Consider the following 15,634-nt stretch of genomic DNA (forward strand, 5'->3'; position numbering starts at 1 on the left):
CTTTGTGGGGAAGTTCTTACACTATTTCTCTTTTGTTTATAAAAAATAATAAAAAATAAGTATCTACTCCACAGTAGATACTTATTCTATCAAGCAGGTTAGTGACCAAGTCAGCACCTTCTTTAACAACCTCCATAATGTGATTTTTCAAGCGCCAGAACCACTGAACCTTATTTGTTCAGAATGAGGTGACTTAGTTTTTCCTCTCATGTTAACTGGCTGACAAATTTGCACTGATTTACAATCTCTCTGGCAAACCTGAGCAGAGACTGAGGCAAGAACATCTTTTGGACCAGACAAACATTGGTCCCAGGTACTTGTGGAGGATTACAAGTATTTGGGAGTACACTTAGATAACAAACTGGACTGGACCAAGAACACTCAGGCTGTTTACAGGAAGGGCTAGAGCCGCCTCTATTTTCTGAGGAGGCTGAGGTCCTTCAACATCTGCCGGACCATGCTGAGGATGTTCTATGAGTCTGTGGTGGCCAGTGCTATCCTGTATGCTGTTGCATGCTGGGGCAGCAGGTTGAGGGTAGCAGACGCTAACAGACTCAATAAACTGATCCGCAAGGCCAGTGACATTGTGGGGGTGGAGCTGGACTCTCTGGCGGTGGTGTCAGAGAGGAGGACGCTGGCCAAACTACATGCCATCTTGGACAGTGTCTCCCATCCGCTCCATGACGTGCTGGTCAGGCAAAGGAGCACCTTCAGCGGAAGACTCATCCCACCAAAAAGCACCACAGGAAGTCATTCCTGCCTGTGGCCACCAAACTATTTAACTCCTCCCTCTAAGGGTTAGTCTGTATGACCCTAGGTCACTAAACTGGACATTGAGCTTTACATCTCCGCCATAATTAATAATAATTGTGCAATTTTCTATGTACTACTTCCGTGCAATATTAGTTTTCCCTTGTTAGTTGTTTCTTATTTATTGCTACTGATACTATATACCTCAATTACTCTTCGACAGTACATGCACCTCCGCTTATTAATATTACATAATTAGTTACATTGTATTTTAGACTGTACTTTCATCATCAACCAGTAAACCCACTTGGTACTTGACACTTAGTTTATCTTATACTTATACCGACATGATACTTAATTTATTTCTGACCTGTTTTATAGTGTTTATAGTGTATCATATCGTTTTCTAGTACTTTCTCCTGTGTGCACTGACGTAAAGACGAGCTACTGTAACAAAGAGTTTCCCTACGGGGATCAATAAAGTATTTGATTCTGAAATTTGAGTCAACAGTCAGAACATGCAAGGTGTAACTGGTGCATCTTGCCAATCACACCAAATACTTAACATTTAATTTGTTATCCTCAATTGTTTAAGCAGGAAAGAATTCGATCTATGATGCAAAATCCCATTGGGGCAGGTAGGATGCTAAGAACTAAAGTGATCAAATAAAGAGTAGCCATTTGGAAACCTAGTAAATGTGGCCTTCAGTGAGGGAAAGAAAAAACAAAAAATTAGTGTCACTAATATCCAAGTCAAGTTAACCAGACGACAAGACACAAAATTGAAATATGTTTATTTTCATTAAAAAAATGAAATTAAAGCAATAAGCTGCAAAATACAGGATGGCAAACAATATCCAAGATATCCAATCCAAAGAGACAAAATAAAAAAAAAAAAAAAAAAAAAAAATAAAAAAGACTATACAATGCAACAATCTTAAACACAGCTGGAGCAGTTATCGCCTCTTCTGGAAGATGTTGCCTCTTCCCATTCCACCACGGCCCCGACCCCTTGCAGCCACTGCAGAGAAAAACAAGGGGGAAAAAAAACAAACAAAAACAACAGTTTATTAAAATCAGTCTGACTCAAATAGCAGGTCTCGTCTTAAAATAGAATTCAATACACAATTTGCAGCCTAAAAGTAGAACTAAAATCAATGCCTCTGACAGCCCAAAAGCCAGGATAGGAATGTATTTAATACAGGGATATTTTAGTCCACTGAATTACTCCTTACGTGGTGTATATGTTACTGTATCCACAAGTTAGGGAATGTCACCTTAATACAATGTTGTGGCTCTTTAGTGGAAGCCTGTTTAAATCTGTATCTTTCTCAGGTTGGCAACCCAGTCACGGTCATGTCAAAATGCAAATACCATTCACATGGATGAAAAGTGAAAAAGTAAACATATCTATAATTAAAGTGCTAAGTAGATGCATTGACTAGTAACATTAAGGTTTCAGCAACATTTGTGGAAAGCATTTCTCTCCTGATAAATTGTAGTTCTGCTGCATATAAAAAAAAAAAAGACTCGTGTAATTCAATTTATAAACTGCTGAAATTAAGCACAACTGCCACAGATGTGATGAGGTCGACAAAAACCCAGTGTCTTTCGAAATGTCCGAGGAGATACCTGTCCAAAATCTTCCCACTCACCTTGTGCTTTGAGAATAGCTGCCTTGCCCCTTCCTGCGCCAGATCCCTGGTTCTTGTTCTTCATACTCTTTAACATAGGAGCATTCTTTAACATGTCAGGTAAGATCAGGAAGCGGATCTTGCTGCCACGGATGTAGACTTGCTCCAACTGTGCCACCCGGCCATCACGATAAGTCACTGTTATATTGGACATCTGTAGATATAATAAAATAAAAATTCTTATTTTAGTTACACAGTGGTTCACAATCCAGGTCTTTGAACAATACAATGCTGCTTTCATTTCTTAACATCTAATGAAGGACTGATTTACAACTTGGATTCCAAGTTATTCAAATAAGTAACTAGCAGGATTGGGCCACAGCTGAAATACTTTAGGACCAGGGTAGCCAACTATTGTATTGAATAAGACGCGCCACCAGATGGGGGAGATTGCAAACCATAGATTAACTAGAAGTCAAGAATCACTGTCTCTACTTGCATGGTCAATCATGGTGACAAATAATCCCATATTTAACTAGTAGCTTCAAATTGATTCAACTTTTAAATGAGCAGATGAGGAACACATAAACACTTAAATCCATAAAAACAAGTACAAAATATTTCAGTTGAAAACCATACATGCACGCAACACACAATAGAGTGGAGGGTTAATTTTTTTTAATATTTGGATCCTCATTAGCTGTTACCAGTGCAGCAGCCACTCTTCCTGGGGTTCACGTCAGGGTAAAACTAGTGAAAATCAAATGTCAATGTGGAGGAAACACTTTCAACACAACAGCTTCAGGAAAGTTACACAAGAAGAGGGTAATCTTTAATTTTCCTGAAATCTCACACTCAGTGTTTTTTCTGTATTGTTACTCATCACACTTATGGGCATTTACAGCACCACATATGATAAGATTATTAAAAAAACTGAAAGCTCGCAACTAAAACTAAGGTAAGTGTATTCAAGTAATCAGGCAGTAAGGAGGAGCTTAATTTGTGATTATTATTCATCCTTTATTATTAAGAACCAACCTGGCAGTTCATGTTGTCTTCAGCCTCAATCAGCTTGCCCCTGTACACCTCTCCAGTGTTGGTTTCACAGGTCACAATGTGTCCCTCTGCCTCATGCAGGACCTTTATTGGTACGCCAATGGACATTTTTCCAGCTGTCTTTCTGAAAAACGACATGTATTGTGGGAAATGTTACAATGTGCTGTCCCATAAATGGCTGTCAAACCCATTTCCTACAATCTACCCTTATTTCAAAATCTTTAGAATGGAGATGTTCGGCTGCTGGTCCAAAATCATGTCTTTTGTTTTTGACACCATATTTGGTTATTTAGTTATATCGTGAAACATTACTTCTGTTTGTTAAACTGCTGAGAAACCACTAATTGGGTCTGTCAAAATTCTTGGATTATGTGAAGCTATAAATTGCTAAGGCTAACGTTACACTGCTTTGGCTCTGTTACGGTGTTCCTAATCAGTCTAAAACGTAGCTACTACTGTTTAAAATATTACAGTGAGCTAATACATAGTAATCAGTGGCATTTGGTAAGATGCCATGTAAGAATACCTGAAACTCAAGCTTGATAAATATGACCACTTTCTTTGTAAAAACGGGGAAACTTAACCGCTAGCTAAATTAGCTAACTAGCTAACGTTAGTCCTCCATGAATTTACAATAATACAACATTAACTTACCTAACAATAGTCTTAACAATAGTTAAGACCTCTATACATAATTTTGAAGTAATTATTGGTATTAACTACTACAAACCAAAGCCTGGTGCAATTTAAATACTTAGTTCACATTAACATTTGATTCTTCATTGCAGTAGGAACTTCGATGTCGGAAAATAGATGTAACCATGTTGGCCAACTGAATGAATAAGATCTTTTTAACACAGACAAACACCGCTGTTGGGTAAACTAAGTGAAAATATATTTTATCCAATTTCTTTAAACGGTTACCTTGATTCTGCCTTGAAAATTGATTTCTTTGTTGTTTCTTCTTGAACGAGTCTGCAACGTGCATTTGTCGCTTTAGCCTACCTTTTTGAGCCTTTTTCCGCCTACCCACAATGCAACAACAGTTCGAGTCAAGTGCTTCCTGTGGCGCCCAACGGTGCATTGTGGGACTTGTATTTTTTAGCTAATTTATCTTTTTTTTAATGAAAAAATACTGTTGACTGATTTGTTTATGACGTAATTGCATTGTTAATGGAGTTATTGTACTGGTTTGTTTGATTTGAAGTGCTAATAGAAAGTGTGCCCAGTGTTTTTCCTGGAGTATTAAAGCTCTTTTTGCCTGATCCTTGGTAATTTTTGTCATCTGAATAACAAGGTCAGCTACAAACTGATTACAAGAGCTAGACATGATTTTGCATAGATTTATTCACAAGAGGACTGAAGTTAAAATTGCAAGCGTTTATGCAGTCTATACATAAACATCAATGCAAAACAACAATCTCCCACACACATACACTACCATCACACATGCTATACATCAAGACTTTTATTAAAACAGGTAGGCCTACATAAGGTGTGCACTTTTTTATTTTTCCCCAGTGTGGTCTCTCACCGAAGCAAGGTCTATCCACTAGATATTAGACACCCAAAGTTTTGTGTATGTTGTGGGTCTATGTCTCTACTGCATCAGCCTGAAAGAGAACACAAAGAAAATCACACATTGCTGTTGCTTCTAGAAACTGTTATTGAGTCTCTGCTAATTTGCTTGTTTTTTCTAAAACAAAACAAAAATTTGCGTGCCAATGTCATGCTTCCCATATACTAATTTATGACTGAATGGCTACTACTATAAAGATGCCCACTGGATTGTTTTTCTTTCAGGACATCATACCATCATGGACCCTGCTGCTGCTGCTGCTGTGTGTGTGTGTGATTACAAGACAAATGATGGTGTTACAATGCAGATTCAGCGGGTTCTAAGGTATGTATCTTCAACATTCCCTTGTTTATTTGTGGTTTAGTTTTGTTTTTCTTGTCTTGAAATTACTCAAATATGAATCACCCATATTGAATACAGAATTTAACTACTCCTTATCTCATGTTTATCAAAATAGCACAAAAACAAAGCATTAAAATGAAGTGGCTTATTCCAAACCACAAAGTATAATACACAACTGATATGCATAGTTTTTGAATAAACATACATCAGCTAGAGACATACCCATGTATGTTTATTCCTGGAGACATGTCTCTGGGATTGCTTTAAGGCACGTAAATATTGCTTAATGCACGTCATTCCTACAATGGAGCTTTTTAATGAGGAAAGAGAAAGCGTAATGGCATAATAAAAGACATCATTAAAAGAACCTTCATTTGATTTCCATTGCATTAGGCTCATTGACTGGCGTCAGCAGCCAGTCTACTCTGTAAACACCTCTTGCTGAGTAGTCTGTGGTCATGTGTATGTACTTAACTTGTGTGTGTGTGTGTGTTTCATGTTCTTATATCACGGTGGGGATTTTGTGTGTGTACGTGTGTTTTTCATGCTGTCTATCTGTGCAAACCTGACTCAGAAAGTTGCCCCACTACAGGCATATGGAGTTATATTTGAATAGGTCAAACAAGCCCTTTGTTTTGGATGGTTGGTAACTGCCCTGTATACATCGGGTGCCTTTGAAGCATATGTCACATAGTTGTTGAAACAGCAACAGACATGTGTTGCCTGGCAGTTATCAAATCACTGATCAAACTAGCAACATCAAATGTTCTGTAGCTATCCAGCACTTTGAGAGATACATTTTTTAACAGATCTTTACACCAAGAGATGATGCACCACTTATGCTTGCCTTCAAACAATGTCTTCCCCAAGTTATCAGAGAGGGCCGTTTATGGTTCATTCAGACCATTAGTTACAGCTCTTAGTAGGACGTACTTCTGTCTGTACGTGCTTCATCTATAGCAGTATGGAGTCGTATGGAGTTGTATGTAGGTACATATAGCTAGGTTCATGGTAAGACTGCTGATTGATAGTTGGGTGTGACTGAAAGTCATTCAGTATTGTAGTAGAAAGTGACCTCAGCTGATGACAAACAGTGAACTAATAAGTATTTAAGACTTTTAATCCTGCAGTGGGTAAAAACAATACAGATGACCATTAAAAAAGTTGATCTGATGCAACATTATCAAAAAAAATGCAATTCAACAATTTAAAAGTTTAAAGACTCTTAAAAACGTATTGCAAGTTACAGTACATTCGAGAAAGCATTGTTTTCTGCACATTAAGATGCATTGTTTAATGACAACACACTGCCGTAGATGTTATTGCACTGTATGTCAAGAAAATTTAAGTATCAGCCCATTTTAAACATCCAACTGCTTGTGACAAATTCTGTTGTGCGCTTGTGGATCGGATGCAACTCAGAGATGGTTGATGAGAACAAAGTAATAAAGCAGGACAAAATATTGCCTGGTAACCAGTTTACATGACATCCGAATAACAGAAGGAGAAACAGATTTGCTGTTTTTGTTGATATGATGAGGCTCGGTTAATCCTTCTTCACATTGTCATGTTTGCACAGTTATATGTTTTATGGTAATAAAAATATATTTTGAATACCTAAATATTTTTGTTATGAGACTTCTGTAAGCTCTGTAGAGCAGACTAACTCAGTCTGTTTTAGGGAGAGAGCATGAACATTGACAAAAGCAATGCAACTTCCACTGTCTTTCACCTCCAAAACATCTGTTGTTCCCTTCAGATATGTGACCGACTCTACTCCATCCTGAACAGCAAATCCCATGATGTGTGGCTGCTCTTGCATTGCTGAAAGGGTGCTACACTTTATTTGGTGTCCGTTGGGTATGTAGCTGCTTGGTGCACCATCAAACTTTGCTGCCCATTGACAAGAGGCTTCATGAGTAGTGTTTGGTGGAGTTTGGTCAGGACTGGGGTCCAGGACATAGCTATTAACTACTGTGCCACACGATGAACCCTCTTTACTGGTATGGGAAGAAGTCCGCGTGATACTGCTGCTCCCAACACCCCTGCTATCACCACTCCCAATCACAAACCCATGTCCATCCCTCTGCCCTAGGATGTGCTGATGCAGGATCCTCCGAAAGGTCTGTCTGAACTCCCGAATGCGATAAGCGTAGATGAAGGGATTCACAACAGAGTTAGCATGGGAGAGGATGATGGCAATGTTCATCACCCAGATATGTGGGCGCTCACAGTCCTGACACAGGTAGTTGAAACAGTTGATGATGTGCAGCGGAAGCCAACACAGAGCAAACAAACCTACAATGATGGCCAGCGATTTGGCAGCACGCACTTCCTTCTGCAGGGTTGAACGAGATGCGCTCGACGATGAGGTTATTTCTCCAGGAGCAGGTGTGTGTGCAACTTTGAGACCCATCAGTTGGAGCTGGCGCCGTGCAGCCATGAAGATATGGGCATAGATGACCAGCATGACCAACAGGGGCACCAGAACACAGCCAAAGAAATTGAAATAGACCATGTAGTCCATGGTAACCACTTCTTCAAACAGACACTCCGTCAGGCCTTCAGGGCAGCTGCTGCTAGCTGCGGTGGTGGTGTTCCAACCTGTACAACAGAGCCAGGGGTGATTTATTGCCAGCTTTATCTTTTAATAATGTCAGTGTCAGTACATTTTTTCCATAGCAGAAATAATTCTACAGTATATCCATTATCTATACTGCTTATCCTTAGAGGGGTCACGGGGGGGGGGGGTCTGGAGCCAATCCCAGCTGACATTGGGCAAGAGACGGGGTACACCCTGGACAGGTTGCAGTTATTTACAGGGCTGACAGATAGAGACAAACAACCATTCACGCTCACACCTACGGGCAATTTAGAGTCATCGATTAACCTAACCTGCATGTCTTTGGACTGTGGGAAGAAGCCGGAGTGCCCGGAGAAAATCCACGCAGGCATACTCCACACAGGAGGGCCCCAATTCGAAACCAGAACCCTCTTGCTGTAAGGCGACAGTGCAAACCACTGCACCACCGTGCCGCCCCGGAGAATTCTATATGGTAAAACATTTTTCATAGACTTATGGCAAGTTAATGTGCATGGTCTGAGTTTCAGACCTCTCAAAAATCATCTCAGCAGTAAGAATCACTTAACTGAATTTCCCTAATTGTCAATGTTGCTGTGAATTTGATCACTTTTCTCTAGAAATATGTTTTAATAAGGGGATGTTGAGGCTTAAAGCAGGGTATGTTTGGAGATGTATTTACTTTGATTAACTCTTGACTGCTGCTTACTCACCCTCTTTTCCAAAATTAATTTAAACAACTGACAATGAAACAAATGAACACCAAAACGCAGGTATCAAACAATCTCCTCAGAAACCTATGGACAATGTAACAGTTGTCACAGTTATGTTTTTCTGCAGGCTTGAGTAGCAACACATGAGGTATTGAGAGCATACATTTAAATTTGCCTAAATAAATCTCCCACCTCTGTTCCAGCCCAGCATCGGTGTCAGGCCGATGCCTACTGAGAGAACCCAGCACAATGTGATGATGCCCTTAGCCCTCTCCCCTGTCACCAGGCTGTTGTACCTGAAAGGTTGAGCAGAGCACAATAATACATTAGGGCTAGTTGTTTTATCTAATCTCAATGTGATAGTATCCCTCTGAGACAAAGTCAATATTTGGTGATTTAAATGAGGAGACAATGGCTGTGCATTCAAGCAAATTTTCAAAACACTGTAACCACTTACAGTAATCTGACCAGTACCTCTCCAGTACCTCTGTCTGGTGATTAAAGACACACCACACATCAAGTGTTTCAAATATCTAAATCCAATCTGATGTTGCAAAGGTCTGTTAACAACTCAAATGTGTTGATGCCAGTGCAACAAAAGCCTTTGTCTAGCAAAAGTACCCGTTTGTATGTTCGTCCATCCTTCCTTCCTTCCTTCCATGATAGATGTGACAGTGTGAAGTCCTGTTATGTGTCATTGCATGACCCTGCAAACAGTTGTGCATAACACATTTCCTTCCTATAATGTAATTTACTGGCACATTTCTGTTTTGACATCAACTCAAAGCTCATTTATCCATATAAGAGCTTCAGAACAATGCGGTGAAATACACATAATTGTAGTTAAAGATGTAAGCTTTAATATACATTGTTTTGATTGCTTGTAGCTTAACTCAGGCTCTGGCTTGGATTCAGACAAATATTGGCTAAATACCATACCTATTGACATAGGTTAGACATTTATTTTACAATGCAGCCACTGATAATATTATGTTATAGAAATGAATAAATAGCTTTATGTTAAAATATTTAAGTTTCCTTTGTTTTTTGGTTTATTTCAACAAATCTGACACACTGACGTAAAAAAAAATCAACACAGTTCTTGGTTCTGATACATAATTCAGATCTATCAAGAATACTTGCAGGCACAACTGGACCTGACCAACCTTTTAAAAAATCCTAATTCCAACATTTCAATTTCCTCTTTTCATAATTATTGCTGCATCCTCAAGTTATTAAGTATTTTTGAATAAGTATTAATGTGCACATTACTTTATGCGGACATAAGGAAATGTACAAATTTGGTTAGAGGAATAACAATAGAAAATCAGCATGAATAACTATTCTTGGTAACATCACCTCACCTACAGCCACTGTCCCATGTGACTGAGATCTTTCATGGCCAGGGTGGCAGCCAGTAGGTTATATTAAGCTTCCTAAAACTCTGATGAATTATTAGCTCTCTGGTCGGTCATGCCAGGATTGTGGCACCAATGTGAGCACACAAACACAACCAGAGGCCGTTATGCAACCGCTTATGCAAATGCATCACCTGCTGTGGATTACTAGATGAAATATCCTCCCATGACAGGAGTAACAAATGCAGCTGTGGCTAAACAACAGTAGCTCTGTTTACATACATATGAACAATGAGTCGATGTGTGTGTCAGAATACCTGCTGCAGAAAGAATGAACAAGGTACTTTATTGTAAGCTGCAATATACATGAGCCATTTCAAAGAAATAGTATTTGAATGACAGGCTGGTTGATTTACATGGATGAAACTAACTAAACCCTTGAGCAGGTTTAATCTCTCCAACAGCACACAAATAGTAACCCAATAAAGTCTGTGGTGACATATATCGATGTCCACACTTAGCCGGCCCGATTAGCCTTAATTGAATAAGATCTCTCTATAATTCAACGTGTTTTGCTACACCACTGTATATGTGCTTTGGGCGCCTCTCTTGTTTAATGGTTTACCCACACTCCTCTGACTTGAGTGAAAAGAACATCATGTTTAAAATGTAGATGTACTGTGTAAGAGGCAACATTTATGTCCAACAGCAAAAAAAAATAATAATAATAATTTCCATAAATTTAAAAAAAATATATAGCTCCTTCAAGTCCCAGAAAGATTTGGACAGTCTGAAAAGTTAACTGAATTTGGTTGAAGTGAGAGTGTGGAAAGCTGTCTCTGTTTCAGTTTTCAGTACAGCTGATGTTTCCCCTCACCTGAGAGGGTTCTTGATGGCGATGTAGCGGTCTACAGCGATGGCCAGCAGGCTGAAGATGGAGCTCTGGGTGAGTATGAGGACGAAGCAAGCGATGAACAGGCAGCCGAAGAAGTTGGCACAGAATCCGGTACTGATGTTGGTTTGCAAGAAAACATCACAGGTGATAAAAACATTTTAAAAAACTAAAGCAATTTTTCTTAAATTATTACCCCAAATCAGTCCCAGATTCATTACACTTTGATTCAGGATTACGCTGAATTTGAGTCCTATAAATAGATGATTAAGACATTTTAAAATGAAAAAATAAACATAATGACACCTAATAGTGATAGCGAAGGGAATTGCCAGCAGCCCCACAGCAATATCAGCCACTGCCAGTGACACCACAAAGAAGTTGGTGATGCTCTGCAGGTTGGAGTTGAGGCAGACAGCCCAGCAGACCAGAATATTCCCAGCCACAGCCAGGCAAGCGATCACCAGCTCCAGGCCAATATAAACCAGCTGGTCATTCTTCCACATGGTTATTTTTTCCTCTTTTTTGCTTTCTTTGCGCTTTCATCACACAGACTCAGCTGCTTGACGTCATTTTAGACAAAATACCTGCTTGCCAAACCGCATGGTATGACTTAAGGGAAGAGTGATTGTGTCATGGGAGGACAGTCGAGGGAGGAAGTTCCCATCACAAACACTCGCACCTTTTACTGTCGCACACACTGTTCCAGTCTGTCAGTCTTCCTCTTTGTCTCTACAACCGTATTTGTCTCTTTCGTGTTCAGCTCGGTAAACTTTGTCACAGGCGGCTGCAGAATATTGAGGAGCAAGCGTCAGGGAGTTTTGCCCGACGGCTGCCAAATTAAGAGCAGTGGTCTGGAGAAAGAAAGAGAGAGAGAGAGAGCATGACCTCAGTGGTATAGCCTGTACAAACAGATTGCAGGTCACCACACAGACACACACACACACGGGCCAGAAAAGCCATCTATCTCTGGAAGACAGGGGGAAAGTTTGTTTTCTATACAGGGCCAAAGCAGACAGTCCAACAATACACCTTTTTATTTCAGGAAAAAGTTTCCCGAAACCCTTCACACACTAATCATTCCCGCTACTGACATGCTTTCCTCCAAAATCACTGATAATTACACAAAATAAACCTCCTGCACATTTCAAAGCCATTGTACCAATACTGAAACACTTTGTTAAGTTATCTTTTTTTCAGGGTATTTTGCTGAATTCCTTTATGTTGTAAGCAGATTAGGGTATATTATTACGAGCAGTGGTACAACCTCAGATAACTTTCATGAAGGAGGAGTCTAAATGAAATGTGGGCCACATTATTCAGTTAACTGGGCTGCAACAGCTCAGGGGAGTGAGAAAGAAAGACAGACCGGTTTCCAGATCATGTCAGATAATAATAACCATGGCTGCATCGATACTGTAGATTAGTCAGTGCAGTTTTATTAATTTTCTTTCCAGCAGTTAGATAATAATATAAATAATAATTGAAATTATCTTTGAACTACAGCAAAGAAGTAAAGCTGTTATGCAAGTTTGTGTGGAAGGCTGCTATCAACTTGCATGAGACATTGCCAAAGTTGAGCAATGTGCCAGTTGCAACAGCGGACTTATTCTGTTGAATTTTGAAGTGCTTTTTTTTTTTTTTAAACATTCTTAGTAGTATCAACCCGGACTGGTACGACCCAGCACGCTTAGTCACTTTCCTGCCTGTAGTTAGATGAGAAGGTCGGTACCACTCTCATGACTGTGGGTTAATATGGAGCCAGAGCCGGGAGGCATAAAGAGTGGAAGCAGGAGGAAACAGATAGCCTGGCATTAACATCTTAAATGGGCTGCTGAAGTCAGTTCACCCAGACTATATGGCACACACATTTCAGACACACATTTTTCCTGTTGGTTGAAACACAAAAACATATATATAAAACCTGCTTTATTTCTTATAAATTGAGGAACAGAGCACAGAGTAGACATGTATTTACTACAGGGGAGAAAAATGCTTTGTAAATAGTTCCTGCCAAGATATACAGTGAGTAAAATTTGACAAGATAAGATTCAACAAGATTAGATGACCGGGAAATATTGGTCACTAGGAGACTTACGTCTGCATATTTCAGAGAATAAGAACTCCTGACCCAATCTTCATTCCATCTTGATTTTCCGACTATGTCAGAAATGTATCCACAGATTTATGTGACGCTGGCGAGGCCTCAGTGTAATCTTACCACAAAATTACCAAGTAAATTGACTAGTTTCAGTCTTCTTCTTATGTCCATACACTCTATGAGCCCATGAGGATGCTCACTGACCTTCTCCCGACGTCTCAAGCTGACATCTACTGGATGTCAAATAATTTCATTCAAATCTTAACGCTTACGTTCAAATCTTAACGTCAGATTCTCAACCTTCAATCAGCTTTGAAGTGGATGTAGCTTTGTATTATGAAAGCTGTGATAATAATATTAATTAGAAAATTTGCCAAGTTAAGTTTCAATTCAGTTATTGAGGAATTCCCCGTTGAGTAATATCAAATCACAAACATTTTGGGTTTGGAAACTCACATTTCCGTCACAGTTCTACAAAGAAATGTTTGTAATTTGATTTAAATATAGAAGGGTTATTGCTTTAGATTCCCTACTTTAGTAGCACTTCTCCGTTAAACTGGCCTCACTTGTACTGTATAAGAAGAAAGCATGGCTTACATGAAAATGTTAAGACACACTGGTGGTGACAGTGTTGAAAATTTAAAAAGAACAAAAACAAACCAACCATTTGCTTCCCTTCCACACATTTCCACACATTCAAGGAAGGTGTCACACATAGTTCTTTCATTAATCTACCTCTGTTGGCCACGTATAACCCTGTAGCGCTACCAGCAGCGATCCCGATTGGCAGTACATTGGACCAAAGTCCTACTTTTCTTCTATTGTTCTGCTACAGAAACCTTCTCACAGGCCAAAGGAATTTAAAAACCAGGGTTAATCCAGCGTGTTTGGAAAGCTACAGCAACAGAAAAAATGTCCAGCCCTTTTGTTTTTTTCAGACCTCAAGAGGCTGCAAAAATTTCTGAACCTGCACAAGAAAAGTAATTCTTCAAAGTTAAAGTGAAAAAAACTAAAACTGGACTTACAAAGCTTTTCCCAAACGCTGGAGTTTATAGACCATAAGCCATCCCATGGTGTGCCTTCTTGTTTAACCATCTTCCAGTTGGTTGCTTTGGCAAAAACTACTCCCCAATATTATGAACATGGCTACATGTGCCAAGAGGCCTTGGAGGAAGTGATAAGAAAATGCACATCCTGCTGGAGGGGGATCTGTCTCTGCCCTGTCAATCACTGTACCAGCTCAGCGCCACCAGAGTCAACGTTAAACAAAAAGAAAAGCAGCTGTATTACTATTGGCGAAAGCACTGTGTGTATAACTAATGAGTTACTGACATCATATTGTGAAGCCTTGATAACAGGACAGGATAATAGGACAACAGAGACATAAACATGACCTAAGCCAATATACTGCACAATCACTGCAGGGCAAGTTCGATGTGATGGAAAACAGGTTTCAGCAGTTCATTTCCATCTATCATAAATACACACACTATCATATTTACAGCTACTTACAAATTATAGTAAGCTTATTCCTAATGCATTATGTACTTTTTTTTAAGTGTTCATCTCAGTAACGTATCTAATTCATCTATTCACTGGCGTAAAAACTCCTGACACAGTGAGCGCTTCGGTAGTTACAGAACAACCAATAACTGATATAGTTTGGATGTGCTTTTGATATATTTGGTATTTATAAAACACAGTCGTTATGCCACAGATTTTGGGAAACACCTGTTAAACCGTTAGGCTACTACTCGTGTTAGAAAACAGTCCAAACATCAACTGACAAACATACACAGCACATAGCCTGAACAAGCAGAAAACAATCCCTCTTTTCTTACCTTATTGTGAGTATTTCTTTCCCCCCAATCAGCGTGTTTAGATGAGCACTCTGTTGGCTGGCAGCGCACATTCAAAAATAAAAGGACACAATAAGCTGAATCAAAAAGAAAAACTGCTCTGAAATGGCACCGCTGCTCATGTTCGGTCTGTCAGCAGACGTTTCAAGATGCGCACTTTGACAGTGCAACAGGAAAAAGCGAGGCCGCAGGCGTGCCTCCCCCACTCAATCCTCTCTAGCTCTCGTTCTCTCTAGTGTGTGTGTGTGTGAGTAAGCGAGAGTGTGAGACTGTGTTGAGGGGGTCTTCTGGTAAACGGTGACGCACGGGCGAATGGAAATAACTGATGACAAAAATAAACGTACAAGGGACAGAGAATAAAATAAAATAAAATCAAATACAGTCAAAATAGACTCAATCAACATTGACCTTTTATAGAGCCTACTCTGATTTTCACATCTTAGAAATGTCAGCCGTAAGGACGCGAGAAAGCCCCTTGAAGTCCACGTGCACTCCCCTCCACCACACACCTTGTTTGGTTTCATGCAAATGAGGCGGTGGTAAAAGTGTGCACATAGTCAGATGGGAGGACTGTAAACTGTTAAAGATTACTTCTGGGTTTTGGTTATAAGTTCATATTGTGTATCCATGGAGGTGCGCCAAACTGAATGTTTATTTGTTATATAAATACCACAGTGTGGTGCCATCTTTTGTGCCTTAAAGCTTTTCTTTGCCTATGTAAAGCACTTTGAACTGCCTCTGTGTTTGCAATATATGCATAAAGCTGCCT

General features: G+C 39.6%; 2 protein-coding genes across 6 annotated transcripts; both read right to left on the bottom strand.

The window, feature by feature from the left end:
* Positions 1-1,527: 1,527 nt before the first annotated feature.
* snrpd3l (small nuclear ribonucleoprotein D3 polypeptide, like) lies at positions 1,528-4,523 on the bottom strand. 2 transcript variants are annotated; one of them, XM_044174919.1, is made up of 4 exons: positions 4,365-4,523; positions 3,423-3,564; positions 2,406-2,598; positions 1,528-1,771 (listed from the first exon to the last, which is right to left on the bottom strand). In XM_044174919.1, the coding sequence occupies exons 2-4, from the start codon at positions 3,546-3,548 to the stop codon at positions 1,707-1,709; spliced, it is 384 nt and encodes a 127-aa protein (XP_044030854.1). In that variant the 5' UTR covers positions 3,549-3,564; positions 4,365-4,523; the 3' UTR covers positions 1,528-1,706. The 2 variants fall into 2 exon arrangements, with proteins under 2 accessions (XP_044030854.1, XP_044030855.1); XM_044174920.1 differs by having other exon boundaries at positions 3,423-3,560; positions 4,365-4,518.
* A 246-nt stretch (positions 4,524-4,769) lies between these two features.
* On the bottom strand, positions 4,770-15,258 carry adora2ab (adenosine A2a receptor b). 4 transcript variants are annotated; one of them, XM_044174606.1, is made up of 5 exons: positions 14,848-15,132; positions 11,212-11,759; positions 10,891-11,022; positions 8,848-8,951; positions 4,770-7,965 (listed from the first exon to the last, which is right to left on the bottom strand). In XM_044174606.1, exons 2-5 carry the CDS (start codon positions 11,409-11,411, stop codon positions 6,992-6,994), a joined length of 1,410 nt encoding a protein of 469 aa, XP_044030541.1. In that variant the 5' UTR covers positions 11,412-11,759; positions 14,848-15,132; the 3' UTR covers positions 4,770-6,991. The 4 variants fall into 4 exon arrangements, with proteins under 4 accessions (XP_044030541.1, XP_044030542.1, XP_044030543.1 ...); XM_044174607.1 differs by lacking the exon at positions 14,848-15,132 and adding an exon at positions 14,032-14,438; XM_044174608.1 differs by lacking the exon at positions 14,848-15,132 and adding an exon at positions 13,742-14,029.
* Between the last annotated feature and the right edge of the window lie 376 nt (positions 15,259-15,634).

This window comes from Siniperca chuatsi, linkage group LG18 (assembly GCF_020085105.1).
Source record: "Siniperca chuatsi isolate FFG_IHB_CAS linkage group LG18, ASM2008510v1, whole genome shotgun sequence".
Classification (NCBI taxonomy): Eukaryota; Metazoa; Chordata; class Actinopteri; order Centrarchiformes; family Sinipercidae; genus Siniperca; species Siniperca chuatsi.